Source organism: Strigops habroptila, chromosome 15 (assembly GCF_004027225.2).
Source record: "Strigops habroptila isolate Jane chromosome 15, bStrHab1.2.pri, whole genome shotgun sequence".
Classification (NCBI taxonomy): domain Eukaryota; kingdom Metazoa; phylum Chordata; class Aves; order Psittaciformes; family Psittacidae; genus Strigops; species Strigops habroptila.
In genome coordinates this window covers 10,102,050-10,129,718 of record NC_044291.2, presented here as the reverse complement: position 1 = coordinate 10,129,718, position 27,669 = coordinate 10,102,050, and the positions used below count along the sequence as shown (strand labels likewise).

Here is a 27,669-nt window from a genome sequence, read left to right as displayed (position 1 = left end):
CTGACTCCATCTTTTCCAAATTATTTCCCAAATTTTCCATTTTTTTCCCCCAGTTTTTTACTTTTTTCCCCAAAGTGTGACCCCGAAGCCTCCCTGGTGCAGCAGCCTGTGCCGCTGGTCCCATCACCAACCCCAGCACCCACCCCGTTGCCACCCTGGCACTGAGCCTGCTCAGCTCATTCTGACACAACCACGACCTTCCCGGCGGTGCCAACTCCAGCACGTGAGGGGCTGAAGCTGCCAAAATCCTTTTTTCTCTGTTTTATCCTTCTTTGAGTTGTTTTAGTAAGGTGGGGATGGAGCTCGGCTGGAGAAGAAAGAAGCAGCGGGTTTAAGTTGGGTTTTGGGAGCAGGCATTTGGACCAGCACCCCTCGAATGGCTTCAGAAGCACAAGTCAGATAAAAATCCTTGCTTTCCTTTAGGAAAAGTGATCGCCCCCATTTACCTTGCTCTATTTATAAACTGTTTAGAAGGGCCCCGCTAACCCAAGCAGGATGCGGCGTCCCTGCAGGGGCTGTTCCTGGGCCGAGGATAAACTGTTTGGGTTATTTCGGAAGCTGCTCACAAGGGCTGGAAACTTTTGCTAACAGTGAGGCTGGGCAGAGCTGGAGGCCGGGCTCAGCAGCCCCGGGAGACAGGAGTCACTGCTCTGCTCCTGGTTTTACACCGAGGTTACTGCTGCTCCTGCTTCTTGCCACGGGTTCAGGATGCAGGAGGGCTGATGGTGTGATGGGACTCCATGGGAACAAGGAGCAGCAGCAGCAGCAGCGATTCAGGACAGATGGACACAAAGGTGGGTGATAGAAAACAAAAACCCACCCAAGAGCCCAAGTCATCACTAATGGGGGTGGGTGGTCACGGGGCAAAAAAGGCAGCTCCAGGCTTGGAAAAGGAGCTCTAGGTCTGGAAAAGGGCTGGATCCTGCAGGTGATGCGCACGCAGCCCCACGCTGGGGAAGCTGCTCCCACCATGGGGCAGATTATTATACGCTTTAATTCTTCCCTGTCTGGGGCCACAAGAGGGGCTGGCTCCGAGGATGGGGGTTTCTATGTCCCCATCCCAGCACCATTTCCCCTTCTCCACTTGCAGCCTCTCACTTTTCGTTTTGGTGCTCCCTGCCTGCTCCAGGCTTTGCCTCCACAGGGCACATTTCATCTCCACACCCATCTTCCGGGTACCTCCAAGGCCATGACCTTTTCAGCTGCTTTTTGCTTCTTTTTTGAGCAAATTTTCTCCTTTTCGCTTCTTTTTTGAGCAGATTTCCTCCTTTTCGCAGAGTTTCTCTGGGCAAGGCCAGTGCCATGGGGATGGGACCACAGAGCTGATGGGGCTCACCCTGGACCTGTTCTGGGCACCCACAGCCCCCCCAAAGGGACTGGCTCGGGGGGCTCATTCAGCTTATTGTGGCTCCCCAGGGCAGCAGTGGGGCCGAGGGCATGTGCACGTGTCTGGGCTGCAGCTTATCAGCCCTGGAGGTGTTTTGGCAACAAGGCAACAAGGCAAAAATGGAGGAAAAACCTAAAATCATCATATAAGTCAGTGCTCAGCAGCAGGGGCCCTTTGGTCACCCCAACCTCCAGCAATGCTCTCTGGTGGGTACCAGAACTGGGGGGTGCCCATCACCTGTGAGTACCCAGAGCAGTGGTGCTGGTCGGTGGCTGGTACCAGCACCTCGGCTCCGCGGTCGCCGTGTCGCTGTCCCCAGGGATTTCTCGCCCCTTCCCCGCGGGTGCCCCATGGGGAGGCTGTTTGTGCAGGATTTGCATTCGTGGCTCTGCAGGAAGGGCCCAGCCCGGCCCAGCCGCTTCCTCCCCGCCAGGGGCCCAGCTTGGGGGTCCCAGCACCGGCACCCGTAGGGACACGGATGGGGGACGGGGCTAGAGGGACACGGTGAGTGGGGAACTGGGGTTGGGGGGACAGAGGCCTGGCCCAATGCACACCCCCCCTGCATGCATGACCCCCCACCCCACTGCACTGCCCCACTGCATGTATACAGCCCCCTTGGTGCCCTGCCTCATTGCACAGGCATGGCCCCCCCACTGCTGCCCTGCTCACATGGGGTGTGTGTCCCCCCCACTCAGCTCCCCCGTTGCGCTGCTCTGATGCCCATGTGTGCCCCCACTATTGCACAGCCCCCCCATGTACACAGCCTACTGCATTGCATGTGGGGGTCCCCGATGTGCGCTACCTGCATGCAACCCCTCATTGCACTGCCCCCTGTGTGGTCCCACCAAGTGTATTTCCACGCTGCCCACATGGGTGCTCCTACCCCTAATGTCACCTCCCCATGGCAGGTTGCTCCCCCCACTTTGGGGTACTGGAGGTCCCTAAAGCCCGAGGGCTGTGGCAGGGGCAGCAGCAGCACAGCCGGGAACATGAGCGGCGGCCTTTCTTCATGGTCCTGTCCCTCTTGTCCCCATGTGCCATGCCAGAGGGACATCCCCATGTGGGACACCTCTTGGTGCTGGTGATACCCCTGCCCTCTCCTCCTGTTCCCCCAGACACTCGCCCGGCTTCTTTGGCCACCACCCCAGCCCAAGCTGATGATTTTGGGACGCTGATGGGCATCAACAGCAGGTCACCATCCCCAGCTGCAAGTGCCAGCCCTGCATCACCCCATCACCTGCATGAGCACCCCATGGCTGTGCTTGGCACCCTGGGTCAGGCTGCCCCACATGGGTCCCCATCCCCATGCGCCATTGTCCCATGCAGGTTGGCCCCATGTCCCCACCATAACCAGGAGCTCTGGCCGTGGCCCCCAGCACCTGTGACTGCAGCTTGGGGCAGTTTAGAACCCCCATTTCCCAGCAAGGGTGAGCATTGAGCCCTTCTTCCACCTCCCCTTGGTTTCCTGCTGCGTTTCAGAGGTTTCCTGCCCCCCCGTGCCCCCGGCTGCCCATGGGGCGCTGGGGATGGCTCACAATCCCTCCCAGTTACAGCAAGACATGTTTTCCTGGGCTGGGGACAGCCCTCGGGTGGTGGCCAGGAGCGTCTTTTCCTCTAATTGCGTCTTTTCGGGTTTTTGGGGGCATTGCTGGGTTTTTCCAGTGGTTTCAGTTGTGCTGCTCGGGGGAAGTTCTTCCCTTGCAAAACTCGGAATTAGCCAGAACCCATCTCTTGCCATGGCCGTTCCTCGAGCCTCTACCCAAGCTCCTCAGGAGGGGACTCCAGCTTAGAGCCAGCCCTGGGCATCCCAGTCCCTAGAGCAGGTCCCAGTGCTCTGTGCCAATGGACATCCCCCACCCGAGCTCCTGCGCCTTCGTGACACAGAATTCCCCACAGCTGCAGGGATTTGTTAGGCAAATCCCAGCCCAGCCCCAGTGGAGGCACGTCCGGCTGCCCAGCACAGGGGTACAGAGACTCTGTGGGTCCAGGCTGGGGGGACCCTGCTCAGAGCATTCCGTCCCCATGGGGATGTGGGGGATGTGCATCACAGCCAGGGTGGGATCTGTGATGCTCCTAAACACCCTTCCCAAACCTTCCACCCTCCTGGTTTTGGTGCTGGGCAGCTGCTGTCACAGGGAGCAGGTTTACCCAAAACCAGGAGCTTGCTACACCATCAGGAGGTCGCTCTGGGGCTGCTCTGGCTTTTCCACATGGGCTTGTTCCTCAGGGTAAAGCCTTGGCCGGGTGGTGCGAGGCAGGGGGCTGGAGGAACACTGAGCTGCACGTGGGGAGGATGTGCCATGACGAGCTGGGCTCAGAACCCCCCCAGCGCTTCCTCCTTCTGTCCCTCAGTGCAGCTGAGGGAAGAAGTGGTTTTTCCTGGGGAGTTTCTGTGCAGCAAGGGCTCAGGGCACACACAGCATCACTTCTCGAGGCCGGTCCCACAGCCTGGCCTGGCTGTTCCCGTGTCTCCACTTCCCTGTGCTACAGGGAAGTACCTGTGCCTCAGCAGGGTCGGGGTGCTGGGGCAATGGTGCAGGAGCTGCTGCAGTGCCTGGGGACAGACAAACCAACTGCTCTGGTCTTGCTTCCCCCCACCCCCGACTCTCTATTTTTATGGATTCACTGTTTTTTCCCAGTTTTACTTTCTGCTCTCTCTGGCAAGGCCCCTTGTCCCCGAGCTGTGGGGTCAGCCCCAATAACCTGAGTAGCATCACTGCTTTGACCTTTACCAGTGACGGGCTTTGGGCTGATGTCACCCGACGGGTGGGATGTTTTCCTTGACCTTGGGGCTCTGGAGGCTCTGCGGGTGCTGAGCTCATCCCACTGCCTCATCCATATCCCACTGCCTCATCCCTTTCCTGCTGCAGCCGCCCATGAGTTGTGTATCCCTGCACGATGCCATCGTGATGTGACACAGGCACCAAGGAGGGCTTTGAGCAAGAGAGGGGAGAGAAAACCGGCCCCACGGCCGTCCCCCGGCGCGGGGAGAAGGAAGTGCCTCTTGGGCCACTCCTCCTCACCATTTCCTCCCTGCAGCCGCAGCTTTAGACGGATGAGGAGGGCAGAGGAGCAGCCGGCCCGTCCGAGGCTGACAGGGACCCAAGGGGACACTGCGGTAACTGCACTTGGTTCGGCTGCCCCATCCCGCTCCCCTTTCCCTGGGCACCCTTTGCCTCATCCACTTCCATCTCCATCCCCACCACCACCTCCTGCTTGTCTCCAGTGGTCCCTTTCCACCAAAACCCACCCTGGTTTAATGGGGACCCTCCTGTTCCCACTGGTTTGAGGTGCTTCGGGCTCTTCCCTCTGCTTGCTGCCCTTCCCGTTGCCTCTTGGTCTTTGGAATTGGCAGATCATGTGTGCTGGGAGTGGGGCCGGGAGGTTTGGTGGTGCTCAGGCTTTCGGGGTGGTGGGGTTTGCACTGCCCTGGTGTCACCCTTGTGCCATGGTTTTGGGGATGGCGAGTTCCCGCACGCCCTGAGCTCGAGCCGGACACAATCCATGTTCCTCAGCTTGTTTCCAAGTGGTGTCCCTGCGGAGCTGAGCTCGGGGTGTGGGGCTGTGCCCTGTGCTAGGGCCATGCTGGCTGCTGCTGGCATCCCCCTGCTCTTGGTCACTGACCCTTCGATCTGTGGTTCCTTCTACGAGGGGCTGTTTTCCTCCACTTTCCCCTGGAAATGCTCAGTTTTGGTTGGAGGGGCTCAGTTTCCATCTGCGGGGGGATCAACCTTTGGGATTTTCCAGCTGTTCCCTTTTCCCAGCAGCTTTGCTAACCCAAAGAGCCCGAGTTTGGGGTGTAGCTCCCTCTGCTCCAGTGCCATCTTCAGGATTCAGCAGCCAGCATTTTAACCAGGGACGCGTTTCTTTGGTGTCTGCCTGATTCCCACCCGGAATGTCCGGAGGCTGCCCCCATCCCGCTCGTGTCCTGGCTGCCTCCCTCTGCCCACGCAGGCTCCTTTGTTGTGGAAACCTTGTTTTGGCGGGCGCAGGGTGACACATGGATGCAAATGTGACAGGAAGAGCTAAAGGAGGAAAGCTGGAGTTTCTCAGGAGCTGGGTGCAGGTCTCCCCATGGTACTGGGTGCAGAGCAGTGACTAACGGTGTTTACACGAGCACTTGGGATGCTCTGGACCTTACTGCCGGGTTCTTTTCCATGCTGTTATTCCCAAACATCCAATTAAGGTGCTGAAGGCTCATCTCTGGAGGCTGGCAGCGCCGCCTGCCCGGCCCTGGTCTGACATTGAGCAAGTGGGGGCTGCTCTTGCAAAAGAGTCCCCGTAAATCCCAGCAGGTATTAGGAACTGAGTCATGGGTTTAGTAGGATTATTCGATGCATGACAGGACAGATTTCTTGCTGAGGATGGATTCGGCTCATCTGGAGGGTTGGGCATCCCGTGCTGGTGGGATGGATGTGCTATCTGGGCTCTTGGATTTTGGGAAGGGGGGTCTTGAGCATCTCCTGGCTAATAACTGCTCAGTCCTTGGTGTTTTCCATCAGCCTCACAGGGACCTTGGGGTCCCTGCATGGACACAGTGGTGGTAGGAGAGTCCAGGCTGTGAGGAGCTGAAGTGCTCCATGTTTGGGCAGGGGCTGACACCCTCCCATGTGCTGCAGCATCTGTGGGGAAGCGTTTGGGATGTCTCATGTTTTCCTGCCAGCATCCTTCTGCTCCCTAAACCTTTTCCCAAAACTCCACAGCTCCCCCTGGCATTTCATCACCCCCCTTGACACCTGCCTGGGTCTGGAGCTGAGGAAGCGTCACTGTGTGATGTGTGGAGGGTTGTCCTGTCCCCAGGCCGGGCTCTGTGGTGTCCCTGCTCCCTGGGGACCACTGCCCGTGCTGGTCTGTGCCGCAGGAGCTGCTCCCAGCAGCTCTGGCGACAGCTTTTTGGGTCCCTTTTGGGACCTTCAGGCCCTGTGTGAGCAAGGCAGAGTCTGTGAGATGGAGAAAAGCAAGTGAGTGACCCCAGGTTGGCGTGGGGACAGCCAGGGGTTCCCAGTGGCATCCCCATGGCCCCCAACCCTCCTGCCCAGTGCCTCTGCTCCAGCTTGCAGGAATCTCGTCTGGCTGGTTCTGCTCTGGGCATGGCCAAATCCTGCACACGGTCAGCAATTAACACTCAGGGCTAATTGCTCCACAGCAGGTTAGTGCTGGGCTGGCCCTGGCTCCATTCCCAAACCAAGCCTGCTCCACAGCAGGTTAGTGCTGGGCTGGCCCTGGCTCCATTCCCAAACCAAGCCGGGTGCCAGCACATGGTCCAGAAATCACCTTGTCCCAGGGCGGGGGTGAAGGCTTTGCTGGATATATCCTGGTGTTTCAGAGGAGCCAGGGAAGGAGCCGGGTGAAGGGAAGAGGTGGCTGGCAGTGTTTCCCAGCACCAGCTCCTGTGTCAGCCCCGTGCTTGGGGAAGTAAAACCTTCTCCGGAGCGTGACATTTTGCAGGTCGGTAACTTCCTGCTGAGCTGAAACAGGTTAATAATGAACCCTCAGGACCTCCTCCTCCTGCCCAGAGACGTGCTGCTGCTGGCAACACAGAGGCGGCCGATGAAAGCGGCTCTCCTCTTCCTGCTCTTGGGGTTGGCAATGTCACGGTGTCAAACTGCTCCTTGCGTCAGCGCTGCTGCGGTCCTGAGCTGGCTGGAAAATGCCCTCCCACTGTGACACAGCTTCTGCCGCCGCCGGCGTCGTGCCGGGCAGGGATAGAGCCGTCCCGGCGCTGCGGCACGTGGAGGTGGTTGTGCGCGGGGTCCTGGCAGGGTGACAGCAGCCAGCCCTGGGGAGGTGTTTCCTCTTGGGGGCTTCCCATCATCAAGCCCTGCTGCTGGAGCACGGCCTCTCCTCTTCCTCCTTGTTCACCAACCAAGGTTTGTCCGTGTGTTCTCCGTGCAGACGGTTATCCCCAGGGATGCTCATGTCCCTGCAGCAGCCGGTTCTCATGTGGGAAGGACACAGTGGCTGCTGCGTGTGCAGGGGTGCGAGTGTGTGGGCTCATGGGGCAGGGGTAGAGGGGTAGGAGGGTTGCTGTGAAGAACTCCCCCCCTGGAAGGTGCGGAGCCACCACAACCCTGTGGCACGAGCGTTTCCACAGCGAGTTACTCCTGTGCGCACACCCTGCGAGGGCTCTGTGGGTGTGTGAGTGACAATCTCCCTTAGGAAGGTGTATGTGCGCGTGCTGGTGCACTGGTGTGGGTTTGTGTCCTGCTTAAGTAGATCAGGGAACAGGACCGGGCAACTCTGGTTGACAGTGTGGGTCTGTCTGCTTGTGTCCTGCCTCTTGCATGGAGCAGAGCCCTAGCTTTGGCTCCAGCCTGCTCTGAGCTCTCTTTCTGGATGCGAAGGCAGGGTTGGGTTTGTGATAGGCATCAGCTTGATTTATTTATGCTGAATTTCATCTGCAGTGTTGCATGTCTAGACAATCTTCCAGAAAGTTAGCTTAGGTCTGACAGTCTCTCTCTGCCACCTTGTGATTGCTGATGGGTACAGATAATCGTTCTGCCTGTTAGCAAGTGGGGTATCTCTGTAATTTGACTGTCAATGGTCACTTCCTGATCTTACAAAGATTGATTTTTACACGGTTCTTTTTCTTTTCAGTTAGAAGATGATGTGAATGGGCTGTAAGAACCAGATGAGATGGATGGAGAGCTGCTCTGTGCTGGGGTGGATGGAGAAGTGTACTCTGCCATGGAGGATCTGGGAGGAGAGGTGCCCTGTGCTGAGAGCGATGCAGCAGGAGACATGCCCTGTATCGAGAGCGATGCAGCAGGAGAGATGCCCTGTGCTGAGAATGATGCAGCAGGAGACATGCCCTGTACTGAGAACGATGCAGCAGGAGACATGCCCTGTACTGAGAACGATGCAGCAGGAGACATGCCCTGTGCTGAGAGCGATGCAGCAGGAGACATGCCCTGTGCTGAGAGCAAGGCAGCAGGAGACATGCCCTGTGCTGAGACCAACCCCAAAGAAGAGGCACCTCATGCCGAGAGCAGTGTGGAAGGAGAGATGCCCAGCACTGACGGCAGTGGGGAAGGGGAAATGCCCTGTGCTGAGAGTGATGCCAAAGGAGAGGCATCTTGCTACGAGACTGATGAGGAAGAAGAGCCAGCTACTGAAATCCCTGTTGCTTCCAAAAGAATGTATTCCATTTCTTCTCCCTTGCGGGCTATCATCCGCCTGCGCCGGCGGTACCACGGGCAGAAGAAAAGCCGGCTGCATTTAGAGCTCCCCCGAGAGAAGCCTTCAGAGCTCGTCCATACGAGGCTGCTTCAGAGGCAGCTTTCCCTGAACCGAACTGGCCTGTATGGCCCTTCTATGTCCCTCTTTAACCAGAGCAGCTTTGAAACGTCCCAGTACTTCACCTTTGATACGTCTGTGGACCAGTACGTTATGAAAAAATGTAGGCGGAAAAAGAATCGGAGGAAATCCAGGATAGTGCTGTACCCAGATAAAACAAAGAGATACCTGCCAACGGAGGAGAAGAGTAAGGCAAAACGCTGCCTCCTCTTGCTCATTGTCATTATCTTCTTCCAGATTCTCAATGCAATAGAGAACCTGGATGATAACCTCCAAAAATATGACCTAGACGGTTTGGAGAAAACCATGCACCGGGAAGTGTTTGGGCAGAAGGTTGCAGTGGAAAGCATTATGGAATTACTGAAAGACTACCTGGCTACCCACATACACAACAAGCCTCTAGTCATCTCTTTAAATGGCCCAACAGGAGTTGGGAAGAGTCATGTTGGCTGGCTGCTGGCCAAACATTTTCGTTCCATCATGGACAATGACTTTGTGCTTCAGTACTTTGTTATGCATCACTGTCCCAGCGGCGTGGCCCCACTGACTTGTGAAATAGATTTGTCTAAGAAGATCTCTGACATGGTCACAAGAGCTGAAATAGAGGAGAAGATCCCATTGTTTATTCTGGATGAGGTTGAGCTCATGTCTCCAGTCCTGCTGGATACTCTCAGCCGCTTCTTTGAGCCCAATCAAACCAATGAGTTCCTCAACGCCATCTACATTTTAATAAGCAACATAGGAGGTGGTGAAATAACCAAGTTTGTTATCCAGAATGCATCTGCTGAGATCCTGCATCAGCAAAGGGGAGCTGAAGAACTGCTGAGCATCATCCAGCCTGTACTGATTGATGCCCACCCTCTCTGGAAGTCTGCGGATATAATTCCATTCATCCTTCTGGAGAAGACTCATGTCATAAACTGTTTCCTAGAGGAGATGAGGAGGGAAGGGCTGTATCCCGACCAGAAACATGTTGAAAATTTAGCTAGTCAGCTCAGTTACTACACTACAGAGGGCAAGCAGTACTCCAGGATGGGCTGCAAGCAGGTTGTGGCCAAAGTCAACCTGCTGTAGTGCTTTACAGCAGGGACCAAGTCCTGCTCTCAGGATTTGCAAAGTTCTGTGCTTCTGGAGGAGTTCATTACAGCAGGCTGTGGTCAAGGTGTCCTCCTCAGCCCCGCACTGACCTTGTCCTGGTCCAGGTAGAGGGGTGGCAGCCTTGTGGTCTCTGTTCTCCTCCAGATGCTTCACTTGTTCCTAATATTCTGTGAATAAGGTCTGGGCAACGAAGCCCAACCAGCCTCCCATTAACTGCAAGATGCTTTGTTCCTCACGTGCTCATTTGGGATACTTGTCATTAAGGAGTTGTGAGATGAGAACAGACGCTGTGGGATATAAACAGGAGGGGGAAGCAGTAAGTGGGTTACTGTCCCTGCAGTACATGTAACCATTTCTCACTCCTCCAGGCTCATAGTCCTCAGCTCTTGGCTTTTCTTGGTCCTGGCTGGTGGAGTTCAGAGCAGAGACAGTGCTGGATGCCTGGGAGAATTGAGAGAATCATAGAATGGTTTGGGTTGGAAGGGACCTCAAAGCTCATCCAGCTCCAACCCCCCGCCGTGGGCAGGGACACCTTCCACTAGAGCAGGTTGCTCCAAGCCCCTGTGTCCAACCTGGCCTTGAACACTGCCAGGGATGGGGCAGCCACAGCTTCTCTGGGCACCCTGTGCCAGCGCCTCAGCACCCTCACAGGGAAGAACTTCTGCCTAAGAGCTCATCTCAATCTCCCCTCTGGCAGGTTAAAGCCATACCCCCTTGTCCTGTCCCTGCAGGCCCTTGTAATTGTGTAAAAGAACAAAAAGGATTTGTGACTCCTCATCCCCCAAATGCAGGGCAGGCAGAGCTCTGATTCCTCCAGCTCCTACATCACCGCATGCTCCAGAGCCTAATTTTTGGACCCGTTCCTGAGCTGTTGCTCTTCTGAGCTCATACCTGAGCTCACCTTTGGCACCTCTAGTGAGATTTGTGCCCTGCGAGTCTGTCTGGGCTCGTCTTGAAGACTGCAGAAATAACCACCGCATTGTTTCAGCTCTGGTGGTGGCAGCTCACCCCGAGAGCTCTTCTGCTTTTGCTCCTGGGTACCCTTCACCACCTCATTATTCAGGAAGCCCGAAATAGCAACTGACATATATTAAGCAACACACACTGGAAAAGACAGTTTGGGCTGTCTGGGCTGAGCGCGATGGGAATCCTGGGCTTGTTCCCATTTGTGCGAAGCCAAGAAGAGGTTCTTTGCCATTGAGACCCAGGGAAGCACCTCAGGAAAAGCACATGTCCTTATTTTGTGCAGGCAAACTGAGCAGGTATTTATGACATTGCCTTTTCAGGGTTTGAGTTTGTGCCTAAACCCCCTTCTACAATTTGCTGTGAATTACCCTCTATGTAGTCCTGTGGATGTTTGCACTGGTGGTTTGATTTGCCTCTTTGTAAGTGTTGGGCTCCAAAGACTTCCATCACAAACTTCTGCTTCCAGAGCTATTGTCAGGAATGAATCCAAACAATCCTGAATAAAATCATTCAAAGTGCATTTCCTTTATTTGACTGAAATGTGCTTTTCTTCCCAAATTTCTCTTCTGGATGGATGTAGCGGCACTTCCATGCCTGTGCTTCACGGTGACTTGCATTGGGATCCAGGCTCTCGGTGCAGTGTGTGTGTGTGCAGCTCCTCGAGGTGCACTCGTGGAAAGCCAGATCCAAACTCCACACAGAGTGCCACAGTGCCAGAAGCTGTGTGCTGCACAGCTCCTCCATCCCCCTGAGCTGCACAGGGGGAACAAGGCTGGAGAGCAGCTAAGTGTGTCCTTGGCTGAGATGCTGCTGGGCTGGAAGGTCTGAGCATCCACTGCAGAAGCCTTCTTCTCATGCAGAAGAGCCCATGAGAGCAGCTGGGCAGAAGGCCTGCTGCTTGCATGGCTTAGGGGAAAGGCTAAATGAAACTAAGCCACCTTCTGAGTGCAGTGGCCACAAAAAGTGGTGTGTGCAAGCTGGTCTCCATACTACCAGGACAGTTAATATGTTTTTATCCTGGATAAGAAACGGAAACAACTCAGGGACCAGGATTCCCCTCCTCTTCCAGCTGAGAGTGGGGCAGAGGTTATGTCTGTTTTCTTACCATAGAATCACAGACTGGTTTGGGTTGGAGAGGATCATCCAGTTCCAACCCCCTGCCATGGACAGGGATGCCTCACACTAGACCATGTTACCCAAGGCTCTGTCCAACCTGGCCTTCTTCTACCGAGATCTCTTGTTTCTGGGAGGGGAGCTCAAAGCCCAGGACTAAGACAGGAGAGACAAGCAAAACACACGCTGCCTGGGCTTGGGACCTGGAGTGCCATCAGTGTCTATAGTGCTGGGCTGCAGGGGTGCTGCAGAGGAGGCACCCATGGGTGCTGGATTGCAGATGGTTTCTGTCCTGTGCCTTTGTTCTCCCCAAGAGCTGGGTGCTGGGTGGCTCTGGGCTCATGGGGAGCAGCTCAGCACCCTGTGGCTCAGCAGCATAGGGCCTGTCATGCCTCTGCTCAGGGAAATCAGGGACATGTCGCGCTGTCTTGCCTCCCCCTTCATCTCGCCCCACTTCTGCACATCAACTCCCTTCCAAAGCAAAGCTGCAAAAGGCATGGGGTGCATAGGTGCCCTGGGCACCCTGAAACCCACCCAGGTCTTTGCCTTCCACAAAGCTCAGTGCTAAAAAGTGGGGCTTAGCTTTCTGCTGCATGAAGACCACCTCATCCCTCAGCCAGCACTGGAGAGGACAATCTGGCCAGTGCTGCACACGTGCCAACTCTCCTTACGCTCCCAGCCCACACCACAGCTTGTACTTCTGGAGGCCTTCGTCAGAAAGCACAGGAACCATCGGGCCATGGAGAGGACTCTCCCTGCCAGAAGATAAGGATGTCTGGCCAGGTTGTCCCCAGCCCCAACTAGCCCCAGGATCCCAGCTCAAATGGCTCTTCATGTTGTCCCCAACCCCAGCCTCCCGTAGAATCCCAGCTTAGACATCTGTCCATACTGTCCTAGACCCTAAGCTGCTCTGAGATCCTCTGCAAAGCCACCAGCCCTGCCAGGCACTTTCAAGGCAGTGGAGCTGGCCCATGGACAATCCACTGTGCTGAGCACCAGGAGCCTGGTGGCTCATTTCTCAATGCTGTGTGCAAAGGAAGCTGGTCTAGGGAAAAGGAACAGTTAAGGACACAAACCTCACAGTGTCCCCTAATGGCTGCTGTCATGGTAAGGGAGAACTTTACAGCTCTGTCAGGACCGCTGAGGTCCTCCACCTTCACTCGGCACAGGATCACTCTCCTGCTGCTCAGAGGGGTTACTCATCACATTGCTCATCACGTAGCCACTCCTACACGTACCTGGTCAAGCCCCCACTGTGGCACACACCCACTTGTAGGGCCGTGGTGATGAGCCTGGCTGGAGAAGTCAACAGCTCCTCCTGCAGCACAGCTGAGGCTGGAGGACCAAGCACAAAGAGAGCTGAGGCTTGTCCTTGGTCCCACTCTGTCTCTTGGAGGCTCGGATGCTCCTGGCATGGGACCCAAGGCTCTCCTGGAGAGCTGTAACTTGATGAGTATGGCTGAGATGCCAGGTGTATGGAAATGTGCTTTCACCATAGACTTTGTCCTCTTTAACCTGACATGGATTTCTTTACCCAATTGCATTTTCCAGGGAAAATGCTGGTTGAGCTGGAGGGATGGGATTGAAGCTGAAGAAGGGAGAGAACCCCAGCTGAGGGCACTTGGGCTGCTGGTCCTGCTCTTCCCCCACACAACTGAGCTGGGAATTGAAGGACTGGTGGGCAGCCTGGACTCCCTCACTTCGGAAGCATCCCTCATGCCTCATATCTCCCCTGCACTGTCAGCTCCCTTTGCCCCGTGAAGGGCTCCTTTCTTTCCAGTAGCACTGGGTCATGGCTGTCACAGGATGCTGGGACAGCGGATCCCAAGGGTCCATGTCACCAGGATGGGTCACCCTCCTGTGGCCAGCTCTTGCTTCCTAAAGCACCGTGCTCTCAGGAGCGCATACAACAAGCAATGGAGTAGGGGGACTGCAGAGAGTACCATGCTGTGTTGCCCATAGACTCATGCATCCATGAAGGATCTCTTCAGCCTTTCTTTACTCTTAACAGCTTCTTTGTAATCCAAAGATCTGGAAATATGACATTGTAGGAGATATTGATAGGGATAAAAAGAACTGCTCTGGCTGCACATCTGTCCTGGGCCTTCATCCAGCTCCTGTGCATCCCCTGGGTGAATGGGGGCTGCCTGATGTGTGGGTGCCCAGAGAAGCTGTGGCTGCCCCATCCCTGGCAGTGTTCAAGGCCAGGTTGGACACAGGGGCTTGGAGCAACCTGCTCTAGTGGAAGGTGTCCCTGCCCATGGCAGGGGATTGGAATTGGATGAGCTTTAAGATCCCTTCAACACAAACCATTCTGTGATATATCTGCTATAGATGTGGGCGTAGGTGTCCCCGGGAAGGCTTCCTTGGTTGCAAGAGCTCTTCCTGAGCCAGGCACACCTTCCTGTCGTGCTTGGAGCAGTGATTCATGGAAAGCAGCTCCTGCCCTGCTGCAGGCATGGCACTACCTCTGGCCTTGAGCAAAGCCACCTGGTTCAGTAAGCAAAGCAGCACTGGGATAACCATTCCCCATCACAGTCTGGCTGGGGCTCATGGGGAGACCAACAGAGTCTCTGCGCCTGACAACTGCATCCCAAAGCCAGAATGGCATATGGGGCAAAATCCTGTTGTACATTTCCTCTGGGGAAAGTGCAGTGTGATTCCCAATAGGTGAATGTGGGAAGAGCTGCTGCTACTGCCTGCGAGACCATAACAATGATGGAGGAGGGTAAAAGTAAATATGAAAGAGTGTCTTGCACAGCATGGGAATTGTGACCACATTGGTCACAGCATGGTCTGTGCTGACGCCTTCCCCAGGGCTGGGCTCAGGTCAGAGGGGCACAAGCTGCATTCCCATCACATATGGTGCTCTCAGACCCGGACAGAGCAGCTGGGCCACCTCCAGGAGCATCTCCCTATAAAGAAAATGCACCAGTTAGCACCAGCTCCGGAGGTACCAATTACCCTTCCCCATATCAGCCTCACCTGACAGCTCCCCACACCCTGGAGTCTTCCCTGCATGGGAGGACTTGGCTAAGCATGCTCAGAGCCCTATTTAAGCTCAGCTGGAGCTGTCAGTCCCTGTGGGAGCTGTGCTGGAGGACTGCGGGTGTCCAGCATAGGTCTATCTCTATCTGGTCTATGCTCTGCTGATTCAAGACATCAGCCCGTAGCCAGATGTTTCATCTTGCCCATCACCATGGACCTGCCTGTTCAGTGCTTGCCCTAATCTGTGGATTGGCTTCACACTGGACTCATCACCATGGTGTTGCCGGATCTGGACTTTTGTGTTGCCCTGGACTCTTGGTTGGACCTGGCTGCTATCTCAGACCTGCCTGGGTCTCCATGCAGGTATTGTAGGATGGGTCCTGCTGGTTATGGGTTCTCCCCTGCTCTCCCTCCCTGAGGGAGCCACCTCTGGCTGCCCCTGGTATGAGGGCACCTTGGTGTGAGGGGCCAGGAAAGGCCATCAAGCCAAGTGTGCAGCTGGGAGTGACACTGGAGGGGGCCTTATGGGCAAGACACTGATTGCCCTCTCCCTGTAGGTGCCTAAAGCTACAGGAGAAGGCAACATCCCCCTGGTACCCAGGGTATGACCTATGTTGGTAGAACCCTCGCCATGGCACCAGAAGAGCCCCCTTGCTGGGTGACAAATGGTTCCCGACACCTGCACCCCCTTCCCTGCTGAAGAAGCTTTGCCTTGGGCTGCAGGATGGATTGCTGGGTCTGCCTAGGGAAGGAGCAGCCTGGGGTGATGCAGCAATGGGAGCAGCCCGGCTGGTGAAGGTGTTGCCTGTGGTGTACCGTGGGGTGGGCTTGCACCCCAGCACGCTGCTGCACAGCCTGTGCTCCATCCCAATTGCATCTCTTTTCCATGCTGGTGTTGGAGATGTGCCCCCGAGCTGTGTGTGGTTCCTGACATAACCCACCACTGCGCCTCGTACCCATGTGTGGACTGAAGCTGCTCCCTCCCACCCAACTCTGGGTGGCTTGTCCCTGCCACATCAACTGGCAATGAATGGCACTGGGAGTTCATGCCTGTAGGTGCTCTGGCTGGATGTTGGGTGCAGGAACCCTGATGCCTGGACAAAATGTGGGCTGCTGAGAGATGGAAACAGCAAACCCCTCCCTGTTGAGATTGGCACTGGTGCACCCGATGCCTTTGCTGGTGTCTCTCTGGGTGCTCGTGGGTGCTGCCCAAGTCCCTGTTCAGCTGCAGGGCTCCTTCACTTTGCAGCTGGGCTCCGGGGTGGTGTCCTTGCTCTGCACCCACAGCCCTGGTCACCTCTAGGAGCATCATCCAGGACAGCCTCCTGGCCAGTCTCTCCCATCCTCCAGTTGCAGGAGGGCCTTTAGTGATTCCTGAGAAGGAGCTGAAAGCTGGAGATCAGTTGACCCTCAGATTGCTCCTACATGTGAGCTGGGAGGTTTTTGTTTATACAGTCAGCACTAATGAGCTGCTTTCACCAAGCTCATGGGCTTGGAGCGCTCCAGGCATGATCCTGGGTTCCAGGGCACTCCTGTACCAGGGACCCGGCTGCCTCCCCTGCACGGCCCAGGGCTGTGGGATGTGCCCTGTTTCCCCACGGAGATGGCCAGGCTCCAGGCAGAGGAAGGCGGGTGCACACACACACACGTTCTGCGTGAGCTCTGGTTAACTTCAGCTGCCTCCAGGGAAAGGTTTGTGTTTAAATGTTCCTAAAAAGGAGCTAATCCCACTGCCTCCGTGGATCAAAGCGGGCCAGGCTAAAGCTGCCCTCAGAGGCGGGTGCTGGCTGGTGTGCCCAGCCTGGCTGTGAGGCTGGGTCCTCCCTGGGGTTTCTTTCTGCCATGGGAAGGTGCTCAAGTGATGGCACAGTACTGACCAGTGCTGCTCTGTTATGCTCCACAGCGTTGTGCCAGCCTTGCTGGGCTTGCCCGGTCCCTGAGCTCCCCACGTGGTGCTGGAGCTGCTCCTGCTGCAGTGTGCCCACCCAGCAGGACCTCGTCCTCACTGGCAGTGCCTCTGGCCATCATGGCTCTACCAAGACCCGCAGGGGATGCATGATGTTAGCTTGGAGCACCTGAACAGAGTTTGTGGATAGATGCAAATTGAGGTACCACTTGCAGGGGTGTGAGGGTGGCAATAAGCCCATCTCCACATATGGTAATGGCAGTGTTCAAGGCCAGGTTGGACACAGGGGCTTGGAGCAACCTGCTCTAGTGGAAGGTGTCCCTGCCCGCGGCAGGGGGTTGGAACTAGATGAGCTTTAAGGTCCCTTCCAACCCAAACCAGTCTGGGATTCTATGATGCTATTCCTCTACACCCGTGACAAGGAAAAGCTACTTATGGTTCCTAGGTTAAGTGCTTTGTTGCTTTCTTACAAACTCCTGTGGTCCTCACTAAGCAGATGAGCTGCAACCAGAAAGGCAAACTTTTAACATTAGAATTGGTAGGGCAAGATCATGGGCTGCAGGAGGGGAGAACAGAGCGAGGACAGCTCAGGTAAGTCAGAGCTTTCCCAATAGCTGTGGATGATGCAATTTACCCCAAGGTGCAGAGGGAATGTCTGCAATGGCTTCTGAGATCACATGAGGATGGGTGAGCCTCTGAAAGGTGGAGGGAGGACAAGCACTCCCTCTCCTTGGGAAGGAGGAGGAAGGCACAGGCAGATACAGGAGCAAATGCATTATCTGTGAGCGTACAGAGGGGATGGGAGAAATAACATTTAACATTTTCCAAGTTAAGTTGTGACTATAAAGTCTTAACTGCTTCCTTTCAAAGAATAGCTGTTAATAGTTACTGGGATGAACTGGAAACAGCTTTCCAGAGCTGGGGAAATTCAATATTCCCCACACAGAGGGAGGACAGGGGTGGGAGTTTGCCCATTGGAGGGGATGGGGAGCTGGGAGGTGTGCAAGCGCTGCAGGAGACAGACTTGGGATGGAAAGCACAAACTGGAGGAAAGGTCTGAAACGCTGCTGCAGAGGAGGGTGGGAGTGAGCAAATGCACGTTCCAGGCCGGGGAGGGTGAAGGGCTGGGAGGAAAACAAGCCTGGGGGGGATCGCAGCGCTCCCCCTCCGCATGAGGGATAATACCTCGGGTTGTGAGAAAGGCAAACATCCAGAAGTGTATAAATAGGTGTGTTGCATATGCGAGGGATGAAGTAATGTGGGGCCTCGCTGGAGCACCGTGACCATATTTGGGCACCCTCCTGGGGAGGAAGACCTCGGCAAGGGGGTGATGCAGCCCAGGGAGAAGTTTCAGGTGAAGCATGATAAGAGGTTTCAAGCAGGCAGAAGCCTGGCAGGAGCAGAGAGCAGCGCTTGGTTCACCCTGTCATCCCTGGGCAGGGTGTGGATTGGCTTCAGAGAGTGAGGGTTAGGTTAAACTTGAGGAAAATTGCTGTAGCTGCAGGAGTGAAGCACCAGAACGGATTTATTGGGGTGGCTGCTCCATTGCTGCCACTGAACCTGGGGACAGGGGAGGGTGGTTTAGCCAGAGCTGCAGGGCTCTGCCCCAGTGGTTGCACTAGGTCCCATGTTGCCTGTCTTCTGTCACCCCTTGGTGCCTGTCAAGGGGTCAGTGTAACTTTCTCCTGCCCAGCATGCAGGCGGTCTGACTTGCAGTGCTTAGTCTTCACAGAGAGCACAGCAATTCAGCACCACTCCTGTGTAATGGATTAGTTTCAGTTACTAAAATACCTGGGTTTAGGTGCAAAGTTTCAGGCACCTGCATCTGAAAACTGTCAGACTTGGGAAGCGTGGTGAGATCAGCAAGTAACTCCCCAGGCAGATTGGTTTTCCAAGTGGGATCAGGTAGAAGAACAAGGGAATCGGCCAGCATAGAAACTAGAGCATGCAGAAAAGTTAATCATATAACTAAATTAATCTAGAACCTCATTTACTTCCCCTCGACACTTTTCCCTTATCAATTAATTTTTCTAATAGATATTAGATATGGGGTTAGGGTCTGTGTCTCGAGCTGCTTCAGGACTTGTAGCCGTATCCAGGAAGCACCTGCAGAAGGGGCAGGTGCCCCAGTATGGTTTGATATTCTCCAGTTACAGACGTGGAGCTGGTTGGTGGGTCCCTGTGCAGGAGCAGAGCATCAGCTCCTCCTCCAGCTGTGGAGATCACTGCAAAGAGCTGCTCACAGCTCCGTGCAGGATACACACATCCCAGGATCTTGTGTGGATGTTATTTTGAGCTTACTGACACTGTGCTTCCTGTGCTGGTTTATCAACTGATCCCTCAGGCTGGGATTTAGCTGCCCTAATTTTGGCATCCTGATGTCTGAGTAAGCCTCTCCTGGACTTCCCCATTGCTGCTTCCTGGAAAGAGCCTGCCCAGGAGCCCAGGCCTGGGAAAAGGCCACTTGGAAAACCTTCTCTGAGCCACAGCTCCTGCTCTGGGCTCACTGGGCAAGTTGGACCCTGGCAGGCATATGGCACCCATGCAGCCCCCAGGTTATTCCAGCCCTTTACAGCTCTGTTCTTGATGCAACAACAGGCTGCTGATGGAAGCCACCACCAATGCATCCCACCCTGGCTACCCAGACATCCTTACCCAGCATCTTCCATCTAGGACAGTGAGTTCCTGCAGGCCAAGCTTGTGCTAAGCTGCTTAGTTTGTTACCACAGCTGTGGAAGCAGTCACTGCTGCCCTGAGCTGCAGGACATCTCTCTGTATGCATCTTGCCCTGCATTTGGCTTTTATTACTCATGGTGCATCTCCTTGCTGGGCCCTTACCTTGGGGATGTGCCTGGATGGAGGGATCACCATGTTCTCCTCCTCCCCAGCTCCCCGCCTGGGGCATCTCACCAGGTCCCCATGGCTTTTGTTAACCTTTGGCATCAGCTCCAGCTTCCCCAGAGGGGCATAAGGGATCCAGTCTGAAGGAGCCCATTCTACACTGGATCCTGGCTCCTCACTCCCATGACATGTGTGTGTGTAGTTTTGAGGCCAGTAAGTGATATGTGAAGGGAAGGAAATCGTTAATGGTACCCAAAATCTCTTTTCACCTATACCTTTACCCCCTCCTGCTCCTACAATGTGCTGCACTACCCAAGTGCTCTCACTCAAACCAGGCCCATGTGGTATCTTGCCTGTTCTTCCAAGCAAAAAACCCCAACAAACTCAAAACATAAATGAAATGTCCTGGAGAAATATATTCCCAGAGCTTATGGTTTCTTTTGAATCTCTCTGAGCTGCCTGACATGAGCTCAGTGCAGGTACAAGAGGAGCTGCAGCCATTACTCTGAAACCAGAGAATCTATTGTGTTCCCAGCCCTCCCCAGCTTCCACATTTTCACAACCCAGCTCTCTTGCCCAGTAGCTTTTCCACAGCTGCAGTGAAGGGGTTTGTACCCCTCACAGCTGGCACAACATGGTGTCACTCTCACACACTCTTTCTGCTATATCACTGTGAACTGTCCAGTTCTTCCTGAGATGACTTCATAAATTTCCCCTGTGGGATGGAGGTTTCTGACTCACAGGCTTGCTTTGCCTATATGAGGTCCTGCCACCTCCCTGGGTGCTGCGGGGGCCTTGGGAAGTCAGTTCTGAGCTTTTCCTTTGAGCATAAGCTTGTCCTTGGCTTCAAGGTTCTTGCTTCTTCCTCCAGCGTGAAAAAGGCTTTGTGTACCTTGGGTTTGCTCCAGCTCTTGCAGATGATGTAATGAGTGGTTCTGCCCCTCCCTGCAGACTCTGCAGCACAAACTGCACTCTGATTCTTGGATGTCTTGAGGTCAGAACATAGTACTGAACGTTGCAGAGTGCCTTGGCCTGACGCGACCCAGTGTGCTCAGCTCCATCAGTGCTATGGCCTCTGTCAGCTTCAGCTGCGAAAGCTGCTCTGTGCTGCTTCTTTTACTCCCATAAATCACATCAAGGCCTTCCAGGTTGCAGCCTTATGCCAAAGATGCAGCACCTCCACCTCTGAATGCTGCTCCTGATACACCCAAGGCTCAGTTTTTGGCTTTGGTGATCCCTTAATGAAATGCACACAGGTCTCTGGGTTAGAAGAGGGGGTTGATGAAATTCAATTCTTTGGCTCCAGCTCAAGAGAAATCATTTTTCCTCTCCTTGCACCTGGTGGGCAGAAGATCTGCTGCTTGCAATGCTGATTCATCTTAGTTCTCACTTGAGGAAGATCCAGTGACCTGCTTGGACAAGCTCACCTAGGAGTTATAAATACACCGCTGTGTAATACTCACATGACAATAAGCTAATGGGTCATGATAATTGCCAATAAGAACAGGATTTGTCCCTACAGGTAGAGACCCCTCTTCCCGGGGCTCATTTTGAAGCCGGGTTATTACTTGCCTCCCTACAGCTGGGTGTTGGGCAATGCTGGTGAGATGGATGAGGTGAAGATGTGGAACTTTGCTGAGAAACCTCTACATGATAAATTACACAAAGTGCTGCTCTTGGTGCCAAAGCTGCACTCAGCTTCTGGACAGGTTGTGTTCCTGTCCACCATTAACTGCACCAAGGTAGACACTGCTTATACGATGGGACAGCAGGAAGAAACTAAATTGATCTCTCTCCTTGGCTATGATCCTGGTTGAAATAAAGGGGGTAGGAATGTAATACTGAATGTTTGATTTTTGACCTGTAACATCCACCCTTCACTCATCATCCGGGTGCTCCTGGTGTCCGCTTTGGCAGCTTCCTGCGCCTCTTCCTCCTCTGAACTGTGTGGAGCTGGCTGAAGCCATGGCCTGGGCGCGGGAGGATCCGTTGCTAATCCCCAGCCTGACTCATCCACGTGCTGGGGCCAGGGTGGGTCTGAGGGCTCAGACACCACAGGGCAAACCAGCAGTACTTCACATGATTTATTTTCTTATCGCATGCTGCTTTTAAAGCTCTTCAGTGATTTAGGTGCTGCCTGACAGCTTGCACCCGTCATGGGGGTGGACGCCAGGCAGGGATGCAGTTAGGACATGCCACTGAGCACAGCTTTAGCCAGCAGTTAAGGGACAAGCAATTTTACCCCACTCCAACCAGCTTCTGTGAGAGATGGTGACTGTAGAGGCTGCTTGAGCCAATTCTTTACTTAGGAACTGCCAGGAGTTGCCAATGAGTAGGTGATTTTGGAAGCAGCAGTTTGTCTCCAGCCCTCCAGACTTTGCCTTGTAGGAGGAGAAAAAGATGACCAAAGACCACTGAAGTTCTGTCTTTAAACCTTACCTATGTCTCAGGTTTAAGCATTCATCTAAGAGCCTGCCCTGAGGAAGGTGTTTTTCAGCAGCAAGTCTCCTGAGGTGAGCTACTGGCTCCAGCACTTGGTTTAAATGAGGGTTAGGGATGAGTGCCGAATCAGGCAGTGTTCCTGCTTGGAATTACTGACCATCAGCTTAGATGTGCTGGGTGGTATATACCTAGAAATGGGACTTCATGTGTCAAAACTAAGACTACATCTTGGTTTTGCCCAAGACTTATTTTCCAGTGGAATAAGCCTGATGATTGAGAGTTTTCACAGCAGGTGGCATGATGGTGATTTACAGTGCTGAAAGCACAGAAGTTTGATGCTTTGTGACTTAAAGACAACATGAATTTGTTCTTCCCAGAAGCAGAAAGCAAGCAATGTTAGGGAGCCCAGAGGGCAAAAGGAGATCATAGGATGGTTTGAGTTGGAAGAGATCTTAAAGATCATCGAGTTCCAGCCCCTGCCATGGACAGGGAAGCACCAAGGTGTCAAAGAATAGCTTTAAAATTTGGTTTTTTGCTCCTTGGTGCTTTGTGGTGGCTAGAGGCTGCCCGAGATGACAGGAGAGACTGCCATGTTTGATTTTAGGTTAGCCATCCAGAGATGTTGGCCAAGGCCTTTGCAGGAGTCCATCTTTCCTTCTCACCTGCTCCAGGCTGGTGTGAAGTGCCCCATGCTGACAAAAATAGATGAAGTTTGCAGTTAAATCTCCTAAGTTCATGACAAAGATGTCAGAGAGCTGCAGACCTCTCTCCAGCAGGTTTGTGGGCACTAAGCCCCTCCAGGCTCTGTTTAGTCATTATAAGGCACAAAGAATTTGAGCACAAGTGTTGTTTTTTTCCTTTTCTGGGCATATCTGAGACTGAGCTTGCCAGAGCAAGTGCTGAGGTTGCTCTTTTTCTGGGGCATAGTGCTGAGATTGCACAGGATCATAACAGAAACTGGGGTCTCCCACCTCCAGCTCCAGGCCAGAGATGCTGGCATGGGATGGGAAGGCAAGGCAGGAAGGTGAGAGTCCTCAGACTGTGTTTCTGTTCTTTATAGCAGATAGGTGAATTTTAATGATGGATACATTCTCAAAAGCACTGAAACATCTGGAGGCAAAGCCCTGTGATAGACAGCTGTAATAACTGAGAACAGAGTGGGGAGGAGGAAATTTGGAGCATGCTTTCACACTCCTGTTAGTGCCCGTGGGCAGATACCTGGTGCTGGGGGCAGACACATTCCAGAGTGGTTTGTGAGTCAGGCGAGCTCCTCCCATCACATCTTCACTCATCAAAGCAAGTATTTATAGCACAGGTAGGAGCAGGGAGAGAAATCAAAGGCGAGCTTCCCAGAAAGATGCATAAATCACTCCAAGAGTTCAGCTCTGGGGTTCTGCATTTTTTGCTTTAATACAAATGAATAAAACCACTGTTGTTAGTAACTAATATTTCTTAATATTATTTCATCGCTCTGCTTTTTGAATTAAAACCATCTTTGAGCAAAGAGGGTATTTCCATAGAGTTCTCCCAGTTCTCAGAGCTACCTCGCAGGCTGCTAAGGACATGCTGGCTTACACCACAGAAAACATGTTCTCCAGCACTGATCTGCTGAAAAGCAGTGCAGAAAGGCTGCCCAGGCCGATGTTTGCTGTCCGAGCTGCCGGGAGACCTCCAGGCCTTCCAGCAAAGCGAAGCAGGAAAGCCAGGAGGGTGCTGTACCCAGCGCAGGTGAGGAAGTATTTGCCACGTCAGGAGAAAGACCTAGTCAAGCGGTGGCTGCTCTTCTTTGCTGGCGTCATCCTCATGCAGGTCTTAACTGAGGATCCTGAGCAAGAGAGACTGGCTGGGGGGAAGAGTCTTAGAGCACAGCCACTCTGTGCACCAGCATCGCTGCGGGCTGCAGGGAACAGCTCCAGAGAAGATGGAGCTGTTTCAGAGGCCCCAGCAATCATTTCCTCATCAGCTTATGGTCACCAACCTCCCAGGCAAGCCACAGCAGATGTGCCACAGCAAGCAAGGAGACCTCCGCTTGCCTTCTGCAGGCAATGCTTGGCCAGTTTCTCTTGTGCAGAGCAGTGAGCTGTGTGAGAAGCTGTGCTCCTACTCCTGCTCTTGGACCGCTGGAGCAGCACCATGGCCTGGGAACTCCTGCACTCCTCCAAGGGGACACCAGGGCTCTGGATGGTGACTCAGGGCCAGCCGTGGCTGGAAGAAGCATTGATGAAACCCCAGGGCTGCAGCAAGAGCTGTGCAGGTTTTACTGCTGATTCATTTGTGACTCTGATCAGAGACTGTGGTTTCCAAGAGCTGGAACAAAAGGCTGCAAGAATCAGTTTTGCATTCCTGGGTTGGGCTTGTACTGTGCTAACTAACTACCTGTCAGTGTTGCATAACTTTATTCAGTGCCTTCACTTGCATGCTGTAATTTAGTGTCAGTTCTCACGAATCAGAAGTAGCTCAGCTCTCAAAGTGATGAGAGTGCAAAGATCCTGTGCGCTTTCCTCCCTCTGTAACACTGCGAGAATAAAACTGCTAAGATCAGACTTTCGCAGCGTGTTTCTCAGGTTTTAAAGTTCAGATTTGCCACACTGCTGCATGCTGAAAAGTGCTGACCATCCTGGGGAAACAAAACTGTCCAACCAGCAAGAATAGCGGAGTCAGAGCCACAGCAGGACCCGGACACAGACACACTGGTGCCCAGCACTGGGAGAGGGTTCATGGACCTGGGTCAGGAGCTATGGCTCCGGTTGGGGAGATGGGGCACAATATAAACCAGAGCCCTGGAATAAGGTATCTTCTTGGGAAAAAGTCGGGAGGCCCCTAAAGGAAACTGTGGGACATGCTGGGAAAGACAGTTGGTCAAGGGGGAGGTTGAACTAGACATCACCAGTGGTCCCTTCTAACTAACACTTCTGCTGCTTCTGTGTTCATCAGGGGGTTACTGGGAGTTCAGCAGGACTTTGTGGGTCTGTGTGTGAGAAATGGGACTGGCCACAGGTCCAGGGCAGTACGTGCGCAGGCTTTTTGACAGAGTGAATGTAATGGTGTCTGGTGCAGCCGGTCAGACACAAGCAGGCTGCATGAGTTAGGAATAAAGAAATCTATCTCAGGACCAGCTTCCGCTCCTTTCCCAGCCACAGGGCTTATTCCAAAGAGCCACTCACGGCTCCTTGCTGGAAACACAGAGTCCAGGATTTCCAGTGGATATTTTGAGCTTATTGAATTTCCGGGGCTGTTTTACCAGCCGCCCCCGAGGCTGGGATTCAGCTGCCCTAATTTAGGCATCCTGAGGAAAGTCTGAGTAAGTCTGCCTGGGATTTTCCCAGCCCAGCACCCTGGGAAGAGTCTGCCTGGGGAAAGGACACCTGGAAAACCTTCTCCAAGCCATGCCCATGCTCTGTACTCTCAGGTAACAGGGCTCCCCACCATGAAGGTCAGTCCCTAAAGGCCACACTATGCCTTTGCAGCCCCCAGCTTTGCCCTTCAGGTCTCCAGTCCGACCTTCCACTCTGCAAAACAACTTCAAACTTTTGCTGGGTTGCTCAAGGCTGTGTCCAACCCAACTTTTAACATCTCCAAGCATGGAGATTTCACCACCTCCTTGGCCAGCCTCTTCAGCCTGGGACTTAATTGAGATCTTTCCCATGCCACATGATGACAGACAGCTGGTGTGCCTCACATAGCTGTGCACTGAGATAGGTGTCTCGGAAAGCAGGTCTGCTCATGGCAGCAGCAATTAGTTCCTCAGGCCCTGATAAGAGCAGAACTCAGGTGCTTTGTAATGACCTAAAGCAGCCGCATGTGACCTAGGGCTGGAAGGAAGCTGGATTGCACATGCAGTGATTGCAGAAGAGGTGTGGAGCAGCCAAGCACAGCACTGCAGGCCAAAACAGAGAGGAGCAGGGAGCTGCAGCCCACAGCAATCCTAAACAGACCTGCTTGTCTCAAAAACATGTAGCTGAAAAAGCTGAACCACCGACAGAATTTAGCTGCTTCATTTCTACTGGGAAACAACAAAGCCAAAGGAGCAATCTGTCCATGTGCATAGAGTAAGGGGCAGCTGGGACATGACTTCTGCAAGTGGTGGTCCAGGATGAGCCCTCCAGAGGAGCTCCACATCCCTTGTGTAGGCAGGGGAAAACATGCAATCAGAAGGAATAACTGAATGTGAATTTTTGTAAAATGTTGGAATTGTAAAGATTATTGAAAAGAAAAAGATCTTTTAACAATGGTGTCGGTGATGAAACCCTTCAGAGCTGACTGTGAACTTGGTGAGCAGGGACTTCCCCGAAGCCCAGCATATCCCAAAGGCATCACGAGAGGGCAGCAGAGACAGACTCTGAGCAGCGCCCACAAGGCAGCGGCCTCCAGTGCTTCAGACACCAAATATGAGGCTGCAGTGGCGCATATAGCAATGCCGAGGAGGCTGGCAGTGCCTGGCAGCGAGCTGATGTGGTGGGAAAACAGAACCTGCCAAAAGAACCCACCTTGCTGGGGCATAACTCAGCAAAATAGATACAGACACCTTAAATATAAAAACCCCATCACTGAGTCTTAAAGGTGAGAGGTTTTATTGTTCCACACAGCACAGGATGGCGAGCTGAGGTATATGGTAATGCAGATGTAACAGAGGCTGTCATCAACCAACTTCCAAGCCAGATATTGTCAGCTTAAGCCAATGCAACCACTGAAAATTCATTTCAGACTGGTAACTTGAATGAGCTAAATACAAGAAGGACTGTCACAAGAAGGATGTACCGTGAAGTCTGGAGGTTCATGTCATGTTCAGTCCCTGCTCCTCTCTGTAACGTTCCTGTTTGCTGCAACATTGCTTTCGGCACGATGTGACATGGACAGGACCAGCTCAGGCTGAGGGCAGGAGTGAAGGACACTGCTAGGAGTGCACAGCCCTGCTCCACAGCATGGTGCTGGGAGTGCTGTCACCCAGCCCTGTTGTAGCTACTCCCAGCCCTATCCATCTCCGTGGCAGGTTAGAGCTATGTGTACCAGGTGAGGAGGCAGCCCAGCAGGATGGCTTTGGGAGCCCTGTAGAGCCCTGGAGGGATAATGTGTCTGCACTCCACCGCAGTCGGCAGAGCAGCGTATCCAGACAGGCTCTGTAGCACGGACATGTCAGGACTCAGTCCTGTACTTGCATTCCCAACCCCGCACAAGGCTTGTGGCTCCTGCTAGCAGCTGCCTTTTCTGCGGGGGGAGCCCCTTGCACCCCAGCTCTACTGCCTCAGCAGCCTCCGCTCCCACCTGCAGTCCTTGGCCCAGAGCCTGTCTCACTCCTTCCTCTCCCAGCGCACCCGTTCTGCATGTTCCAGAGCCTTCCTGATCCATGCTACAGCCCCAGCCCCTTCTATCCTCATACCACTCCTCCCTCCAACCTCCTTCTTTATCCAAGCCTCCTCAGGCCATCTCAGCCCCACCATCCTTCTACCCCGGACTCCCCCAGTCCTGCCGCTGGGCACAGAGTCCTTTGCTCCAGGGCACATCCCTGATGGCAAAATCTCTTGGACTTTAAAGCAAATAGCATCCAGATGTGTACTGGGAACAGCCCCTGGGACTTTCCCACCATGCTCCCAGGCTGGAACAGTCCCTGGGGAGCAAGGCAGATACATGACCC

General features: G+C 54.0%; 1 protein-coding gene across 4 annotated transcripts; it reads left to right on the top strand.

Annotated features, from left to right (window-relative positions):
• The first annotated feature begins 1,838 nt into the window (after positions 1–1,838).
• On the top strand, positions 1,839–11,276 carry TOR4A (torsin family 4 member A). Of its 4 annotated transcripts, none has more exons than XM_030507435.1 (2): positions 1,839–1,891; positions 7,985–11,276. In XM_030507435.1, the coding sequence occupies exon 2, from the start codon at positions 8,024–8,026 to the stop codon at positions 9,755–9,757; it is 1,734 nt and encodes a 577-aa protein (XP_030363295.1). In that variant the 5' UTR covers positions 1,839–1,891; positions 7,985–8,023; the 3' UTR covers positions 9,758–11,276. The 4 variants fall into 4 exon arrangements, with proteins under 4 accessions (XP_030363295.1, XP_030363293.1, XP_030363292.1 ...); XM_030507433.1 differs by lacking the exon at positions 1,839–1,891 and adding an exon at positions 2,735–2,814; XM_030507432.1 differs by lacking the exon at positions 1,839–1,891 and adding an exon at positions 4,427–4,505.
• Positions 11,277–27,669: the final 16,393 nt, after the last annotated feature.